The sequence below is a fragment of the Cariama cristata genome, unplaced genomic scaffold (genome assembly GCF_000690535.1).
Source record: "Cariama cristata isolate BGI_N322 unplaced genomic scaffold, ASM69053v1 scaffold1060, whole genome shotgun sequence".
Taxonomy (NCBI): Eukaryota; Metazoa; Chordata; class Aves; order Cariamiformes; family Cariamidae; genus Cariama; species Cariama cristata.
The window spans coordinates 44,738-61,787 of record NW_009593109.1 but is presented as its reverse complement, the minus strand read 5'-3'; the positions used below and the strand labels follow the sequence as shown (position 1 = coordinate 61,787).

The 17,050-nt window shown below is 38.4% G+C and overlaps 1 protein-coding gene across 1 annotated transcript in view; it reads right to left on the bottom strand.

Annotated features, from left to right (window-relative positions):
* The window catches only part of KMT2E (lysine (K)-specific methyltransferase 2E), a 62,635-nt gene that overhangs the window by 1,419 nt on the left and 44,166 nt on the right, over positions 1-17,050 (bottom strand). The window contains exons 14-26 of the mRNA XM_009709047.1: positions 16,239-16,337; positions 14,214-14,378; positions 12,936-13,244; positions 10,842-11,096; positions 10,517-10,661; positions 9,520-9,773; positions 9,326-9,382; positions 7,159-7,722; positions 3,913-4,214; positions 2,100-2,188; positions 1,882-1,998; positions 1,635-1,726; positions 6-713 (exon numbers count right to left, since the gene is read on the bottom strand). Coding sequence (XP_009707349.1) covers positions 6-713; positions 1,635-1,726; positions 1,882-1,998; positions 2,100-2,188; positions 3,913-4,214; positions 7,159-7,722; positions 9,326-9,382; positions 9,520-9,773; positions 10,517-10,661; positions 10,842-11,096; positions 12,936-13,244; positions 14,214-14,378; positions 16,239-16,337 — 3,156 coding nt within the window. The remainder of the gene's footprint in view (positions 1-5; positions 714-1,634; positions 1,727-1,881; positions 1,999-2,099; positions 2,189-3,912; positions 4,215-7,158; positions 7,723-9,325; positions 9,383-9,519; positions 9,774-10,516; positions 10,662-10,841; positions 11,097-12,935; positions 13,245-14,213; positions 14,379-16,238; positions 16,338-17,050) is intronic.

Genomic DNA, 17,050 nt, shown 5'->3' with positions numbered 1-17,050 from the left:
CCAGGAAGTGCTTGATTTGGTCCGGATGAAAACACAGTCTGTTGGGGTATGCTGCCCTTCAGCTGACTGTAACTCTGAAAGTTTGTGGAGGGCTGCTGGCTTTGATAGTAAGTGGAGGAAGGTGGTGGGGGGGGCGGGGGAGGTGGTGCGTTGCTGTTCAAACTTTGTTGGTTAAACTGGCTGTAAGAAGCTGAAGATTGTCCTGAAGTTGTTTGAGTGAAGAGGGGTCCGCCAGCCTGCTGCTGATTACTGGGCTGAAGGGCTGGTGCTGCCGGATAGAAGTTTCGGTGCGTTTCCCTCTGGGGCGTTCCAACTTGAGGTGACTGTGGATGATGAGGTCTGTACGGAGATCCCAAGGGCTGCGAGGGAGGCTTTGGTGAAAGGTAACCGTGCTGCACGGGCGCGTGAGGGGTCGAGGACTTGGGAGGATTTTCTACGTGAGGCGAAGGGGGACAATGCAGCTTCAAAGGTGCAGAAGGCAACTTCTGTGAATGTGACAGTTGCTCAGCAGAACTGCGCAGATGTGGTTGAGATGGATGATTTTTTGAAAGTGCTTGGACGTTGTTTGTCAGCTGTTTTTGTTGCAGCTCAGATTTTGGATGATTCGCACATTCGGCCTCGGGTGCGTTAGCCGTGGTTTCCCAGTGCGAATCTGGTTTTGTGGATGTTTTCCCAAGTGACTGTGTTGAAACTACAGGGCTCGGCGAAGAGGGCTAGAATGAAAAGGAAGTCAGTCAGTGCATAACATTCAAAATACTCAACTGCGCGTGCATTAGAACAACTTCTCAGAATGCTGTTCTCTCCCCCGATGGCAAAAAAAACAGTGTCAAGGCACAGGATATGTATTTGGTATAAGAAAAACAGCAACTTAGCAAGACACTATTTTCAGCAAGTTTGTATCAATCATTCTTAAAAGTCAAAGACTAGCAAGTGTATTTTAAAGTAGACACAGAAATATGACCCATCAGTTCAAAGTTGGAATCTGTTATTTGTCAAAGTTTTAGATTTCCGAGTCTGAAAGAATAATTCCAGACATGAGTATTTACAAAAATAAAGCCATTTTTAGTGTGATTTAACATTTAAAAACTGGCATAGTGCAAGCAAACAGACTACACATTACAACTCGAATTACTTCATTTAATACTGTAACAGGCAGCTGCTCAATGTCTTTCTCCTTATCAGCGCCTCTACTGACAAAGCAGCGCCAAATCCTGACAGGGCAAGAGCAAACTCCTGTTAAGGCACCGAGTAGGTCCACCACATGACTACTGCCAGTTCTGACTGCCAGTCCTTCAGCGTCCACTCAGCACAACTGCGGTGATACCGAATCCACTGATACAGTCTCCTCTGTGTCTACAGAATGCAAGGTCATATATAAATAGGTATAGCTACTGAAAGAACAGAACATAAACCAACTTCTTAGCATGAATGGACTACTACAAATACTCTTACAAATGTTTACCTATGTTAAATTATTGTACAGATAAGTTACATACATACATGTTCATCTAAATAGTAAATCATGAGAGTTAACATTTTTTTAAGGTAAGTTAGAGATGTACGTACATATTCCTATGCATATTACACACACACACGTGCAAACACATATGCACCTGCATACACCATGTATTTACCTTGCTTGCTTTTGACGGACTTTTGCAATTCCTTTGTGAAGTATCTGGGGACGGACATTCAGAAGTAGGCTCCGGATTTTCAGGATCAGGTTCTACGGAGATAAAGCAGAGAGAAATAAAAAAGCAGGAAAATCAAGTCTTTTGCCAAAATGGCTAAGCACTTTACATTTGACTTTAAAAGAGCTACAGTTGCCCTAAGAGACTATTCAGTATGTCAAGTGCCATACAAGGTCATCTGCTTACTGACCTTCCATAAATTCAGTGAAAGAAGGGACCTTAAGCTGCAACTGGGAAATGAGATTTGAATGAGATGGTGGAGACTGAACATGAGACGGTGGACATGGGCTACAAGGTGATTCTCCCCCTACAGATGAAGCAGACCCAAACACAGTATTAGAACGGTGACGGACTACCATGGGGGAAGTGGTCAGATCTATCTACCTTCGACATGACCAATCAACTCACCGCTGTCCTTGTCTTTCCTATGATCACTGAGAAGCAAAGCTCTCTGATAACTTCGTTCTCTCACTTGTTCCACAGAGGTTGATGCAGTCCTGGAAGAGAGAAGCACATTTTAAATTTAAGAGCATGTACTCCCATGGGCCAAGTTTAGGACAATGTATATGCAAATACCGGGACAGAGAAAGTTTACAGTGTTGACTGCATCCAAGAGCTCAATAACTGGCTGTACATAAGGAATGTGATTTGTTAAGTATTTTGTATCTGTTTTCCCTCACCTTAAATATGTTCATGTCCTGCAACCTTGTTACATTACAAGAACTGACAATTCCTCTTAATATGGAAACAACATCTGTAGATCTGTGGGTTTGTTTTTTTCTTTGTCTAAACAGCTGAAAAGTCAAAAACTACACCTCAGAAAATAAAGGTTGCAGGTACTGCTTTGTATTCTCCATTTGTAAAAAACATTCTTCTTCCAAAGCTGGAAATAGTATTTTTTTTCCCTAAGAATTGGCTCTTTAATAATGGATCCATAGTTGTAAATACTGCACAACAAATATATTTCTGTTTAAGCTTCTACGTTTAACTTGCCAGATAGTGGGTATGAAATGACAGTCGTATCTTCTCTCTTATAATCAATTACATCTGACGATCACAACCTGATCAAGAATAACATAAATGACAGCAGTCTACAAAACTCAATTTTTCTTTCAGGCAAGAACAAACAGCGTTATTCTCCAATACTGTTGTACTAAAATTCTAGTGCTGCTGTCTGCAGGAGTACTGCAAAAAATTACTAATAAATTCTTCCCTGTTTAGCTTGTTTCCACATTCTTTGCTTACAATATAGCACGCTAGTTTCTGCACAGTGAACGTACAGCCCCTCTTCAGTGAAACTCTGAAGACTGCACTTACGTTCTCCCTTCAATTGGCTCCACAAAATCCTTCTATTCTGGAATAGCTGGAGCACCCGAGCAGAAGGATGTTCAACTCCTCGGCCCACGGTCAGCCCCAACACTGTTGGGCCTTCACTACAGTATAAAGAACATCTGCAGGGTTTATTTTGTGCTAGTAACAGTTTGGAGACAGCGTCACTACAGTTGACCATCTACCTTAAGGGCAGTGGAAAGTGTTGTGCAACATTTATACGGACTGAAGTCATTCTCTCTCATCCCGCTTCACACTCTCTCTCCCCCCAGAAATTTTGGTTATTGGAGTATCTGGCATGGCATCCAACAGAGCACATGGTGTGCACACAGGGGAACCATTTAATGATCATAAACGACGATGCAAGTATCACTGCACGCTCTCTTACCTGAGCAGAAGGAACCGACAGGCAGACCGCACGCAGCCCTGCACACTGCACTTAAGCAAACACCACACACAGAATCCAGCCACATACTTCCTAAAGTCCTCTAGAAGCTTTTGCTCATCGCTAAACATTATTCTGCTGTTCTACCTTTCTTCCCTAGTGTTTTTGGAAAGGTTTTGAGATTCAAGGTGAAAAATACTCTCAGCCCACAGACAAAGCAGTGGAGATACAAGAACATGAGTGCAGAGTAAAGGCCCTGCTGAGAATCGGACTCGAATCTCTCGCAGCCATTTCAGCATCCTCTCCATCCTCCTGCTGCTCTCCCCTCCGCACACCTTGGCAAGCACACACAGCCCAACTTCAGCAGTGGTGGAAGGAGCATGCCTGCTCACCAATGCCATTGTCTACAGATTTACAACAATACTTTACCTATGCAATTTAACAGAAAAGACATAGAATTAACTAAATAATTCTTCAGCACTTTAGTCCCATAGCTTTGTGGCTTACCACTGAACTTCTGGTTCATTCTTCTCACTGGAAGAAGATTCCTTCATTGCACAGTTGTTGCCAGTGTCTTCTGGAGCTGCATTATAAACAGTAGTTGGCAGTGGTAAAGGTAGGCTTGCAGCGTTATCAGTTTGCTCCCCATTTTCACCACTGTTGTTATACCCATCGTTAGCACCATTGTTACTACTTATATTTCCCGCACCAGCAGCATGAGGAGATACAGTAACCAGGGGGAAGTTTTCCGTCTTTGAACCACTTTTTCTAGCTTCTCGTTGTCTCTTACGGTATTCTAATAAGGATACCTAGGGAGAAAAAAACCAAACACAACCAAAACAAACATTAGGAAACAAGTGAACTTCCCTTCTTTCTCACAGTTTCAATTAAATGTACTCTTTCAGCAAGACATACCATTTACTTGGTTCTAAAAGAAAGTGGGGATAGATTAATTAAAGATATTTGACCACATCTGCAGTGAATTTGCAGAGTACCGAGCTACTAATGACTGTAAGGACAATGTAAAGAAAAAAACCCAAATGCTTCTGCCAAGAGAAGGAAGTATGTATGCATTCTGCCTCAGGTAAGAAGCAGAAGATGATGCACGTCAGCAAAAGGCTTGCTGCTGAAGTCATACTGTTGGTTGAAGCTACAAGGGACTTCACAGCTTCTCTGGGAACTGCAACCTTAGCAGGACTATACCGATACAGCACGGCCAATTTTAAGGGATGTCACATCCTGCTCTCAGTCCAATTCCCTCCTATGAACATCTCACCATGCTTCTGCTTCACTCTACTGCACAGATCAAAGGATTCTCTAAGCTCTTCACATGTTTTTCTGAACATACAGAATTTGGAACTTAAACTTTCATTCTTTTCACAGTTTATTCTGAACTTGTCTTTACTGCACTCTAAGGGACTGATTAAGAACATATTTTCAAGTTAAATTCCAAGTAAAGTTTATTACCAAAACCAACGACACATAAAGGGAAAAAATGGTTTATACTTTATATATATATTTATATAAAATCACTACACTGAAGCTTCCATATACTAGAAAACGGTTTAAATGTTTAGTAAGTTACCTTCAGTGGGAAAGATAAACTTTCAAATGTTTTCACTATGTACCTTCAGGATTTAAAGCAGAAAGCTGAAATACTGACCTTCAGACCTACTTTATTCAGTAATGACACTAGTTTGGTGGAAATGACATTTCTTTTCTTCTAGTTATCAACAACCTACTCTGACCCATGTAGCATCCAAAATAAGAAACTAAAGAGCAATAATGAAAAAAAAAAAAAATCACTTTTAACTGGCTTAGTCCTCAACAAAAGCAGACATCCACTTCTACACAGAGGAAAAACCAAGGCAGCCCGCTTTGTCTGCAGTCCTAGGGTTTTGTGTTTGTTTGCTTTCAAACAGATCTATCCATTAAAGACTCCTCTGTATGTCACAGGGTAAGAATAGTTCCAAGTATTTGATTTTTCGTAAAAAGAAAATTTAGATTACGAACTGATCTTGCTTTCAATCAATTTGTATTATTTCCACACCACATGACTGGGATCCCTTGAAGGATATTGCTTCAAAGAAAGCTTCAGTGTTAAGAATGGATGAAGTCTGTGCAGTGTGGCCACTAGGTACAGGACCGTACTGACATGGGATGAACATGTGCAATGGTAAAAGAAAACAGAGGAGCAAATGTCCATAGAAATGCTGAAATACAGAAAAACCTCCTTTAACAATTGCATAAGGACATTCATGTCTTATGTGATCCTGGGGAAAGGCTTCTATTATTCTCCTACAAAATTCCTGAATTCTCACCTTAACCATAGGTGGGATTTCCACCCCGGCTTGTGTTCTTAGAAAGCCTAAACCCCATTCTTTCAGGGGTACAGTTTTCTCTGGTTGTTCTTCAAACAGAGACTTTTAGACAGGAATCCTGGGGGGGGTGCCAGGGGGCAGCCACACCTTTTTTTATTTGGGGATTCGTGTAGCACAAGCCCTCAGCAGTAACAACCCGGAAGAATCTGTGTCAGCAACAGAAATGGGGGAGGGTTACTGAAGCACCAAGTGCTACTGGGATTTGAAAAGAAATTAATTTAACCTTCAGACAAAGAAGAATGTGAAGCTACAGAAATTTTGGCTTCTTTTATGGCTTTTTTGGCTTTGCCAAAACACCAGGGCTACAGTAACACCCATGGAATCTATAAAATTCTCAGGTCCAGGACCACGTAAGGACAGAGCTCCTACCATCTTGCTTCAGTTATGTCTCAGGTTGAAGCAAAGTAAACAAAAATCCAATTCTGATGGAGAACTTCTGACAGAAGAACCATGACTGCTCCCTAGCAGGATGCCCCCAGAGCACAAGGGAGGAGGAGCGTACAAGGGGGGGTGCAACGGGACCAAAAAACCAAAACCCTATTGTGCATGCATGTATACACACAGAGTATGCTCCCACCCCCCTGATCATTACTTCCATGAGGAAAATAAATCACACCTTTCAAACTAGAAAGATTACTAGAGCCTGTTATGAGACAGAACTGGCAAGCTGTTGCCTTCCATGTTTGTCATCCTTTCTGCAAGGAGCAAAGGGAGTCTAACCTAACAGCAAAGCGCAGTCCAAGACAGTTATGCACAGTAACCTCCGAGTATGATTTGAGTTGCCCATGACCACACATGTACCTACAAGAACTGTTTCATGAGAGTAGCAAATTTAGATTGTGCTTATTTTTCAAACACAGTATTTTATATAAAAAAAAAAGCCAAGAAAAAGATTTCTTGGAACTAAGGGTTTCTGTGTAGTTCTAACAGTGAAACTAAGATACTCTAACTGTATAAAAACCTGAATTTTCAAGTCTCAGTATCATAAAGTTGTTACTGCAATTTCTTGCAGTAATTCCTAACAAATGTTCACAGAATATGATCTCTATGATGCTGGTGTATATTCTGTATTACTTGGTGGTATAAGCAACAATTTTCAAACCTGAAAAGCAATTATTTACTGAGCAATTCATTTAGAACTCATGAAATAACAAATTCACTTTTATCTATTACTTCGAAAAAATAAATTTACTAATTGGCATATGCAGCTTTACTCTTTGCTCCTCATTATTTCCCCTGAATAAAGTCTGCTACATTGTGGTATTTAAAGATTAGCCATCAGTTGTTTTTTATTGTATTATGGTTCTTTCTGTTATAGAAATATCATTAGCAGACTATGTAAGACAGACCAAATGATTCTTAAAATTATAACCTTTTTCTTTTGTGGAGGATTCTGGGGTGTGCAATTTCCATCCATCAAGTTGTCATTATTGACAGTCCTTCCAAAGCCAGATGCAATCCCATCTTCTGAAGTACAAAAAACAGATGCTTCCATGAACATGCCTCTTGCATCGTCTTGAATCAGGCACTTTGACTCGCTTATTCTGAATCCACCTCCTACCTCCAACTGATGTGAAGGAGTCAAGTCCCTCAAATTAGAATTCATTGAGAAATTTACACCTGTCCTGTCGGGACTTTTTACCCAAGAAGAATAAATTGTGCCCCGTCCACAGTGAGCAGTTTCTAATTGGCTGTTTGAATCAGTCCTATCATGTGTGGGGGCTTCCAGGTTTTTATGCAGTGCACTTTGCTCAATTACTTCGAGTCCCAGCTGGAGGTCTGACACAGATTCCATGTCTCCAGTGCACTGCCGTGTGACATCAGTCCTATTCCTTGGACTGGAATATCCAATAGTCTTTATTTCCTGCAGGCCCATTTCTGTCAGGCTGGCATTTCTGAAAGAATTCAGTGCTAGAATCGATGCTCTGTCATATCCCTGTGTGAAGAAAAAGCATGTCAACCGTTTTTCCACACTCCAACAATACTGCCACTATTCTGATGTTCAGTTGTGCCTTTAAGTCGGATTAAAGGCCTCCCAGTACCATGAATTTATCTACTTTTAAGAAACAGTTCTACAGCCAGACATTTATTTCTACTATTGCCATGTGTTAGGTAAAAGCATTTTAATAAAATGCACATTAACCAAAGTAAAAATAAACTTTAAATGCCAGGTTTTATTTATGACTGGCAGAGGAAGGGGAGGAGCTTCAACAAGAGCAAGTCCCTGGCCAGGAAGTTACAAACTACTTGCTTCAATTCAACATAAAGGGGATCCTCAGCATCAAAACACTTATTTCCAGAAGGAGGGGGGGGGGAGGGGAGGGAGCTTTTCTGAGACACTTTCAAATATTGAGACAATATTAAAATCAGTATTCTGTAGAGGGGAAAAAAAAATTTCTTAAGTTACAGAAACTTCTGTACTTCTTAAAACTGCAATAACCACTAAAAACCCACCACATATCCATGGCTGGAAGTAGCTTTTCTGAACAAACGTGTTTTAAGGTTTTCGTGAATACTTTTTAAATTATTTGTATTACAAAGCAAAAGTTCCCAAGTAAAACCCCTTTTCGAATCAGATAAACATTAAAATATTTGATTACAAGAGTTTAGAAGTAATTGTTAAATTCAGTTGACAGCTATGATCGTATGAAAAATTTCGTGTATTTCAACATTTGTTAAGATTTTTACCTGAAAAAAACAAAAAACCCAACCCAAACAAAAAACATCTATGTGCTTAACTCTCACGGGAGAGTATCTGGATCTTTCATTTACACGACTCACCAGAAGCGAAAGTCTCCATTAGTATAACCCACTAAATCTTTTTATCGTTACTTGTTTTCACCTATCCTTTTAGGTGTCATTAAGTTCATATAGTCCAACACCTTTATGCAAATCATATAGTTATCACACCAGATTTGAGCCCCACGTTGCTGTGGAACGTTTCCTCTCTCTCCTGTGCCAGGCAGAAGGGTCCCTGTGGAAGTTCTGGTGTTCTGAGAGCCACCTGGCCCTGCAGCGGCCCGGCCACCAGCCTCAGCCCCGCAGCGGGACACATCCATCCCCTGACAAGGCTGGGAGTACCTGGGCATATTCCAACAGCACTTGCTGCTCCTGAACTAATCCATTTAAACCCACTTATTACCCTTCTGCTCTGCTCTCTCAACTCTGAGCATAATTAGGCTCAACAAAAACAATTAAGGGATGCTGGTAACAAGGAGAAACATTAAATCTAACTACACCCTGAAAAGCACAAGTGCTGGTTTTCTGTTCTTATCTATGAATTGCTGCAGTTACTCCTTTCTGTAATAGCCATCAGGATTTTTTAAGTGATACAGAAAAAGAGAGAGAAACCAGTTTAAAATAGAAAATGAGACAGGTGAAGCGGAAACAGATAATAATAAGCAAATAAAACCTGTAGGGAAGTTACCCTTTACATTCCAGGACACTTGCAATGGCTGGTGAAAAGCATTTACTAAGAACAGTGCAATCATACAGGTGAAATGAAGATACTATTTGCAGTTTTTGGCAAATATCCTTACCTCTTGACTGTAAGCTCGCCTTTTTATTTCTGGGGAACTGTCAGGTGAGGAAATATTCTAAATAAATAAGAAGAAATCGCAAGTCAGTTTCTTTTCTAGCGTGGAGAAATATAAAACACCTCCTCGCAGCAGGAGTACAAATACTGATTTACACAAGAATCTCCGAACACACTAAAATTCATTGCAAATCTCACCTCAAAGTGCATGGTATTTCCATGTATACATGGAGTTACAGGAGTAACTGGAGAATATATAGGTTTGTAACCATTTCTACAAGCTTCATCTTCCGTTTTTACCCTAGGAGGAGTAGCAAACAATGATGGTTCGGAGGCAGTGATGTCAGCATGAGTTGGTGTGGCATACGGAGAAGGAGTAGGTGTGGAGGTTTCTGAGAATGCAGACTCCAACAACTGATACAGTCTTCGTTTTTTTAGTGGTGTGGTTAGATCTGTGTGTTAAAATTAGGAAAAAGCTAGAAGAGATCTAAATATACCGATTGCTTACAGTTGTTTAAGTACTTGATGTAATGAAATTATGAATTCCACATTAAAAAAAAAAAATCAGTAAGATTACAAAAATCTTTTAAGGGCAGGCTTCCTGAAAAATGAACTCTTAACAGCCTACAGCTACGGATGATGGGAAGAACTGCCTATATTTCCAGAAAAGGGAAAGTCAACTTATATGCATTTTTAAGTCTCTTCAACGAAAAAGTGGAAATTCCAAGTTCAGGACTGTACGCAGGAATCATATGACACTTCTGTCAGGAAATGGCGCGTGTGTTTAGTTTTTAGCACGTTCTCATTTTGTATTATGCCTACAAGATTACACAGCTTTTCCCCTATGTGCAACACAGGCCCACTGAATTTAAAAGCAATTCTGAATATATACAACAGCATGGAAAATGAATTTATAATCTAACCTCTTAATACTCATAATCAAAACCATTACGCTTTGGTTGACTGTAAAGACTATGCGATACAGTGGTTACTTCTCTAGTGTCAACTATACTTTAAAGAGGGGAAAAAACCAAACCCAACCACTATGCAATGAAGCATTTCTTTCAAAGAAAGTATCAAAAACCAGTGCAAATACCCCCGGAATTTTCATTAACTCATCACTTTAAAAAACACGGTCCTCCACATTTGACTACTTTGACATAGCTCTTATGTACTGTATTAGTAAAAGCTTCACCTGTTAAGGAACAGCTGTCATTCAGTAATAAAGGACTTTTATTTTCACCATTGATGGCTGGACTTCTAGATCTCTCTTGTGACGGTGAATTAAATCTATCAATCATTGTTGAATTTTCTTCTTCCAAAGCCTGCTTCAACCAACGCTGTAATAAAACAAGTTCAAATCAATGACTTAACAGTGCAACAATAAATGTTTCAAAACACATTACACATGACAGAATTGGTTTGCCAACCAGCTCTTTTCCGCCTGAATTTGTGCTAGCAAATAAAGACTTATTTTTAATTAATATGAGATGGGGAACCATAATGAAGGGAAGCATTACCTTCTTGCAAGAGCCAGTAATGTTTTCCACAGGTTCTTTTTTCCTCCTCTTTTCTGAAAGGAATGGTGAAGTAAAACGAATATAGTGCTTTGGAGTTGAATATACATGTGGACTGTAAGTGAGACCTGGTAAAGAATTCAGTTGAGTAGCCAGAACTTCAGGGTCGGTAGTTATGCGCAGAGGCCTTTCTGATAGACTGTCTGTAGGCTTCCCTGTTTTATCACTCTTTTCACTTAACCATTCACTGACCAAGTGCTAAACACAGAGAGAGAAAAAAATTAGTGTTTTATGAGTGTTTTTATCAGTGGTTTTCAGAAATTTTTTAGTCTAATTATTCACCTAGTCAACTGTTACACAAACCACAAAACAGTTAGTTTCCAGGCAAGAATGAGGATAGTTTTAGTGAAATAACGGAGACAGCGGAAGGAATCAGTATAGATTTGCTCTACATACCAAAGTTTTGGGGGTTTTGCATTTTGGGTTTGTTTGGTTTGGGGTTTTTTTTTTGGTGAACTAACATTTTGTTCTTTCGTATTTAATTCTCACTGAATGTACTATGTAAGTGCCCAGATCAACTGTACTTATGACGTGAATTTACTAACAGTGTTAATGTTAACAGAACAAAGTTAAGTAAACTCCTCATCAGATTTCCGTCCTGTCAGGAGTGTGCTCCAGTCAACGTGTCAGGCAGACTCCTTCAACATTCTTCACTATTGTAATTGTATTGAATTATGACACCTTTACTAAGGCATGCTTGTCAAAAAAGGGTATTCTTTCCTAGCTAGTTCAGTGTTTTTGAAAAACATGCTAGAGAGTTTTAGTTCCTGTTAACAGATAAGCCTTCCTCCCAATTTACCAATGGTTCAACAAAGTTAGGGACATGCAAAAATAGCACATTAAATATTATTAATATGATATTAAGGCTTTAACACAGATTATCATAATGTATTTAAGTTGCTCATCTTTTACAAACATATTTATTAATTCATTTTTAAAGCAGGACTTTCTCCCCACTTAGGGTACTCTGGGTACAATGCAATGAGACATTTCATAGACATTTATCCTTAATACTATGAAACAGAAAAAAAAAAGCAGTAAAATTCAGACTTCGTGGATATCTTCCTTCTTTTCTGCTATGCAACATGGAAAAAAGGAAGAAAGATTCTAGTCTCCCCTCTCAGAAGAATTTAATAGTGATGTAATAAGGAGTGTTACAGGATGATTCACATGCCTTTTGGGAAAAAAAAAAATATGTATGTTTGGGGGTTTAAGATAAAACCATCTTGAAATTGTTAATTTGACAAGAAGTTTCAACCTATGACTTCCTCCCCCTTCCCCTCCACCGAATAAAATTTTCGGAAGAACTTGTAAAGCTGAAAAAAGTCACTTTTTAATGCAGAACGTAGAATTTTAAAGCAGAAAGTTTTACTGCGTTATTTACACTTGCAGATTGAAGATTTTTTCACGTGTCTTTAAATATCATGGCATTTCTTCTAGCTTTCTGCTATGCAGTCCAATAAAAAAATTAAAACCAAAGCACTAAAGAGAGTAAACAATCTTCCCTCCAAACAGGCACATAAATTTTGAGTGTTTAAATTCATTCACTTTAGAACAGACACGTCAGAAGTACTAGAAGTTAACGATTTCCATTAAGATATTTTGTTTGCTACCATCAAAATATCTTCTAAAGCACATGATGAATAAAGGAAGCAAAGGAAGGCAAGGCCATTTTTATTTCTTTTTTTTTTTCTTTTTAAATTAACAGCTTCAATTATGTTTGGGTTATGTACATTATTTCAGCCCATTTAGAAAGTACTTCCCTTAGAAAACATTTGTTCCAAAATTGTTCTGAAATACCTATTCTGAAAGTCTCAAAATCCATAGTAACTTCTAAGAGTGCATGTTACACATACCTTTTTTTAATCTCTTAATTTATTACCAGTGAGCTGCTATGTAATGGTGATTTTTAAAGAAATGAGTCAACAGATTTTTAAATACGTATATACAGTTGAATAGTGATGCAGCAGTCTATAATTTTTTTTAAAAAACTCTGTTAAAGTCCATCCTCTTCTTCCCATCCCTTAAGAGACATACCTTCTTTGTTTTAGGATACTTCGTAGGGCATTTATTAAGTGCTGGAGCTTCTGTTTCAGTAACCATTTCTGTAACAACAGTTTCTGTTTCAGGCTCAGCTACTAGTGCAGCATTCTCAGTTTCATTATGTTGTGAAGTTACTTCCACATCAGGAGAAGATGGCTGGATATCTGAACACATGCTGACAGTTCTGTGTCGTCTACGTTGTTGTCCAATGTGAGTTCTACTCCGTGAGAAGCTTTTTCTCTGTTTAGCTCTATTAACTTTGGCTGGGGTAGGCTTGGTGGCAGTTTCTTCTTTTGCTGGTTCCTGGTACAAAGCAAATGTCTAGTAAACAGATCTTGCACACACGTAAAGCTACGTATCTTTCTTAAAACAAAATGTCAGTTCCCCCTCCCTTTACAGGTCCAAAAAGCCTCTATCTCATTTTTGTTGTTAGAACTAAAATGCTTCAGAGGTAATATTTCTATCCTTCTTCAAGGCAAACTACAAGATTTCCTATATTTTCCTCCCAAGTATCTGCTATATCATTGGCAGAGTACTCACATACAGCAGTCACTGGTCAGATCACCACAGATTTTCCTAAGAACTGCCACATCACATCCGTTCATCCATACACCAGAAATCAGCTGCTTACATTGTAATGTCTTTCAGTCCAATATCCTTTTTGTAATCTATAGTTTACTAAGTGTTCAGCATTGTCACAAAAGGTACTTAACAGCATGCTGACAGAAATTATCCTGGGAAACAACCTGAACTGAGAATCTGTAGGAGTGTTTGCAAGGCAAGGAGCATACTAACATCCAGCAACAACAGAGTAAAAAATTCTTTATGAAACATTAATATCACCTCCAAGAACTCAGAACAAACTATGCCTTAATAATTTATAGTCTGTTCCTGAATAACCCACTGAAGCAGCAAGTTGTTCTCCACTGGTTATAGAGGGTGCCTAAGGAAAGCCACCTTCTGTGGCTAACACCTCCTACCCTGACCTTCAAAGAGAGACTGAATTACACAGCTGGTATGTATGCACACATTTGCTTAAACCAATGTAACTGAAATTCCTCATAAACAAATTCTATACGCTTTTTCTTGAAATAAAAAAATATATCAGCTAACATCATATAATGTCAAACAACTATACAGATTTTGGTCGAATATATTTTGAGTTCAGAGCAAAAAAAAAAATTCATACATCTTGAAGTGCAGCTCCACATCCAAACCTACAAAATATGCCATGTTAAAAGCTAGCTTTAAAATAAAGTTCCAGATAACTACCTGAATAAATTCAGCGTCATTGAGAATCTGTGCTTCCTTGCATTCTGATTTAACCTCAGTTTTTGCTGTGCTGATTCTTTCCAAAGCCTGTTCTCTTCTTTTTTCTCTTTTTTCTAGTCTGGCAAAAGCTTGCAGAATAGCTTCCATTTTCCGTTCTTCTCTTGTCTGATGGATTTAATAATAATCACAATCAAGTTTCAGTCATAATCTTTCGCATATATAAATACATACTATTTTTTTCTTTAAGTACTTCAGAACATATTCAGTGTATGTTGACATGCAGATCAATTTCAGCAGAAGCTCAGAGGAAAGGGAGATGTTACGATCACTGCAATTATTACAGACTTCTGAAGAAAGGCTTGCATTCATACCAACCCAGATAAACAAGATGACAGTCCTGTTTTGGGTTTAAGAACTTGCAGGAAAATAGTGATTTACTAGTAAATCACTGGCCTATAAGCATAAAAAGACCACATAGGTCAGAGCCACTTACTTGCATGTATATTTAATAACAATGAAACACCAATGACCAGAAAGATATGAAATACTAATACATGTATGAAACAACAGAAACGTCCATTACCCTCTGACCCAACTTTCAAAGTCCCACAAACTACATCAAAACATACAATCAACATTCAAGAATCACTATTTCAAAATAAGATAACATTAGGTCACATGGAGAAGCTAAATCTTCTGTCTATCTGTAATTCAGGTTCTAGCGCTGAACAGAGGGAGATCCCTTCATCTGCATAGAGCTCTGCTTAAGACAGTATGAAGGTGGCAGAATTGGGGGCTTCTATTAAAACTATTTTTTTTTATAAATGCTTGCAGCTCAACAGTGCATTCATAGCAACAATGTGTTTATATTAAAGAAAAAATACCTGGAAATATATTGCCCATATAAGCGAACGAGGCACCCAATTTTGTTTTGCCGCTGAACGTGCCTGTTTACTTTGTAAAATACAGGCAACCTTGCAGTATTTGCAATCCTCATAATGGAGCTAGAGTAATAATCACATCTAACTACAGCAACTCTGTTATAACAAAGTTTCACAGACAGTTTTGCTTTAGGAAGAATATAAATGTGAAGTGCCAAAAAAAAAAAAAAAAAAAAAAATAATTCAAGCCAGCACATCCTCTGGAGCAAAACCAATACATCCAAGTGTGTTTGATGAGAATCATTCCTGAAAAGGATGACAAAACACTGTTGTATGCTAATATTAGAGTTCATGCTGTCATTCTTCAGATTTTGTATTCAAACATACATTTTACTTGAGTAGATTTTGCTTTCTGATGTCTAATAAATACAAGTCTCATCAATTTTGCTACTGACAGAGTTGTAGGAAATACTGACCAAATGGAATATATACTTCAATCCCCCTCTTTTTTTTTTTTGTCTGGGCAGATACAGAGAGTTTTGGTGCCGCCCTGAACTCCTAGGAGAAGTTCAGTGAGCACAAACAATACAACGAAAAGTTCCAAATATTAGTGTTTCATTATACAACTTGGACAAGATTTTGATTTAACTAGTAATTTCAAGTATCTCACATTTTGAACGCCTAACAAAAAAAGCACATTTTAAAATGTTTTCGTAACACTGTTCTACTAACCTCTGAAAATGAGGATTTCTGAGGCTTTACGTTGACAATTCAAAACAATAATTAGGCAAAAATCCTGACTCCCAACACTATCTATAAAAATGGCCATTACAAATAACGAGCAATAATAAAGAGTGAAGAAAATAAAATCTGGATGATTACTACAATGTCTTTTTTAAAGGCAATAAAAAAATTATATACATTTGAAGATAAAAGCAGGTTTTTGTCAGAAAGCAACAATCAAGCCAGATGAAATGCTCTCAATTAGCAAGCCTTGTATTTTCAGCTGAAGCTCACAAAAGGATCTGACTTCATATATACTCAGATTCTACAAGCCTACAAGGCGGCAGCAATTAACATAGGAAGAGCAGGTGTCGCTAAGCCTCAGTGACAACTTCAAGCAGCATCTTGCTTCCCAACTTACCATCTTCCTTTTCCTTTCTGCAATCTGCTCCTCCGACTCCATTTCTACTTCATTGCTAATGGGAGTTTTTTCTTCTATATCATCAATAAAATCTGGCTCCTGAAAAATGGAAATAACTGCTTTACAGAAGCTCTATTACTCTTGCAAACAAGGGAAAACTAAAAGCTACATAGAACCAAGAATCCTCAGATCACTACGTCAAAAGTAACCAAGCCAAAAAATCTAGACAAAAATGCAAGAAGCAGCCTAATATCCACTTGTACCTTTGTATAAACCTGTAAATATAATCACCCGACCAGATCTTTTCCATTCTGAGCTTAGACATACCTGTATCTTTTTTCTTTAGCATACTGATCCCACTGAAGTTTTGGGGTTCCACCTCCACTCCCCACCCCATCAACTAAAGTGAAAAAACCCCCAAAAAACCAGAATAAACCCCCCAAACCAACAGAAACTTTTAGGCCCCAACACTGGCCACTGATCTAGCCACTTTATAATCAGTTAAAGAATTAGGAATTTTACATTACACACCCATTTAAAAAACCCCGAAGCATTAGTTTTAGTGAAAATGAATGTCAAAGGAGATGCTAACAGTTACACAGAAGTTCTTCTTAGCTCAAAAGTGTATCCTATTGAAGTCGTATTTTCCATTTAAACTCTCACTATAGAATCTAATGACAGTGCCACACCATAAGGAAACATAAGAGTTAGCTAACTAATAACAGTTTTCTATGTGTGTTTTGTTGGGTTTTGTCTTTTGTGGTGGGTTGTTTTTTGTTTTGTTTTGTTTTGGTTTTTTTTTTGGTTTTTTT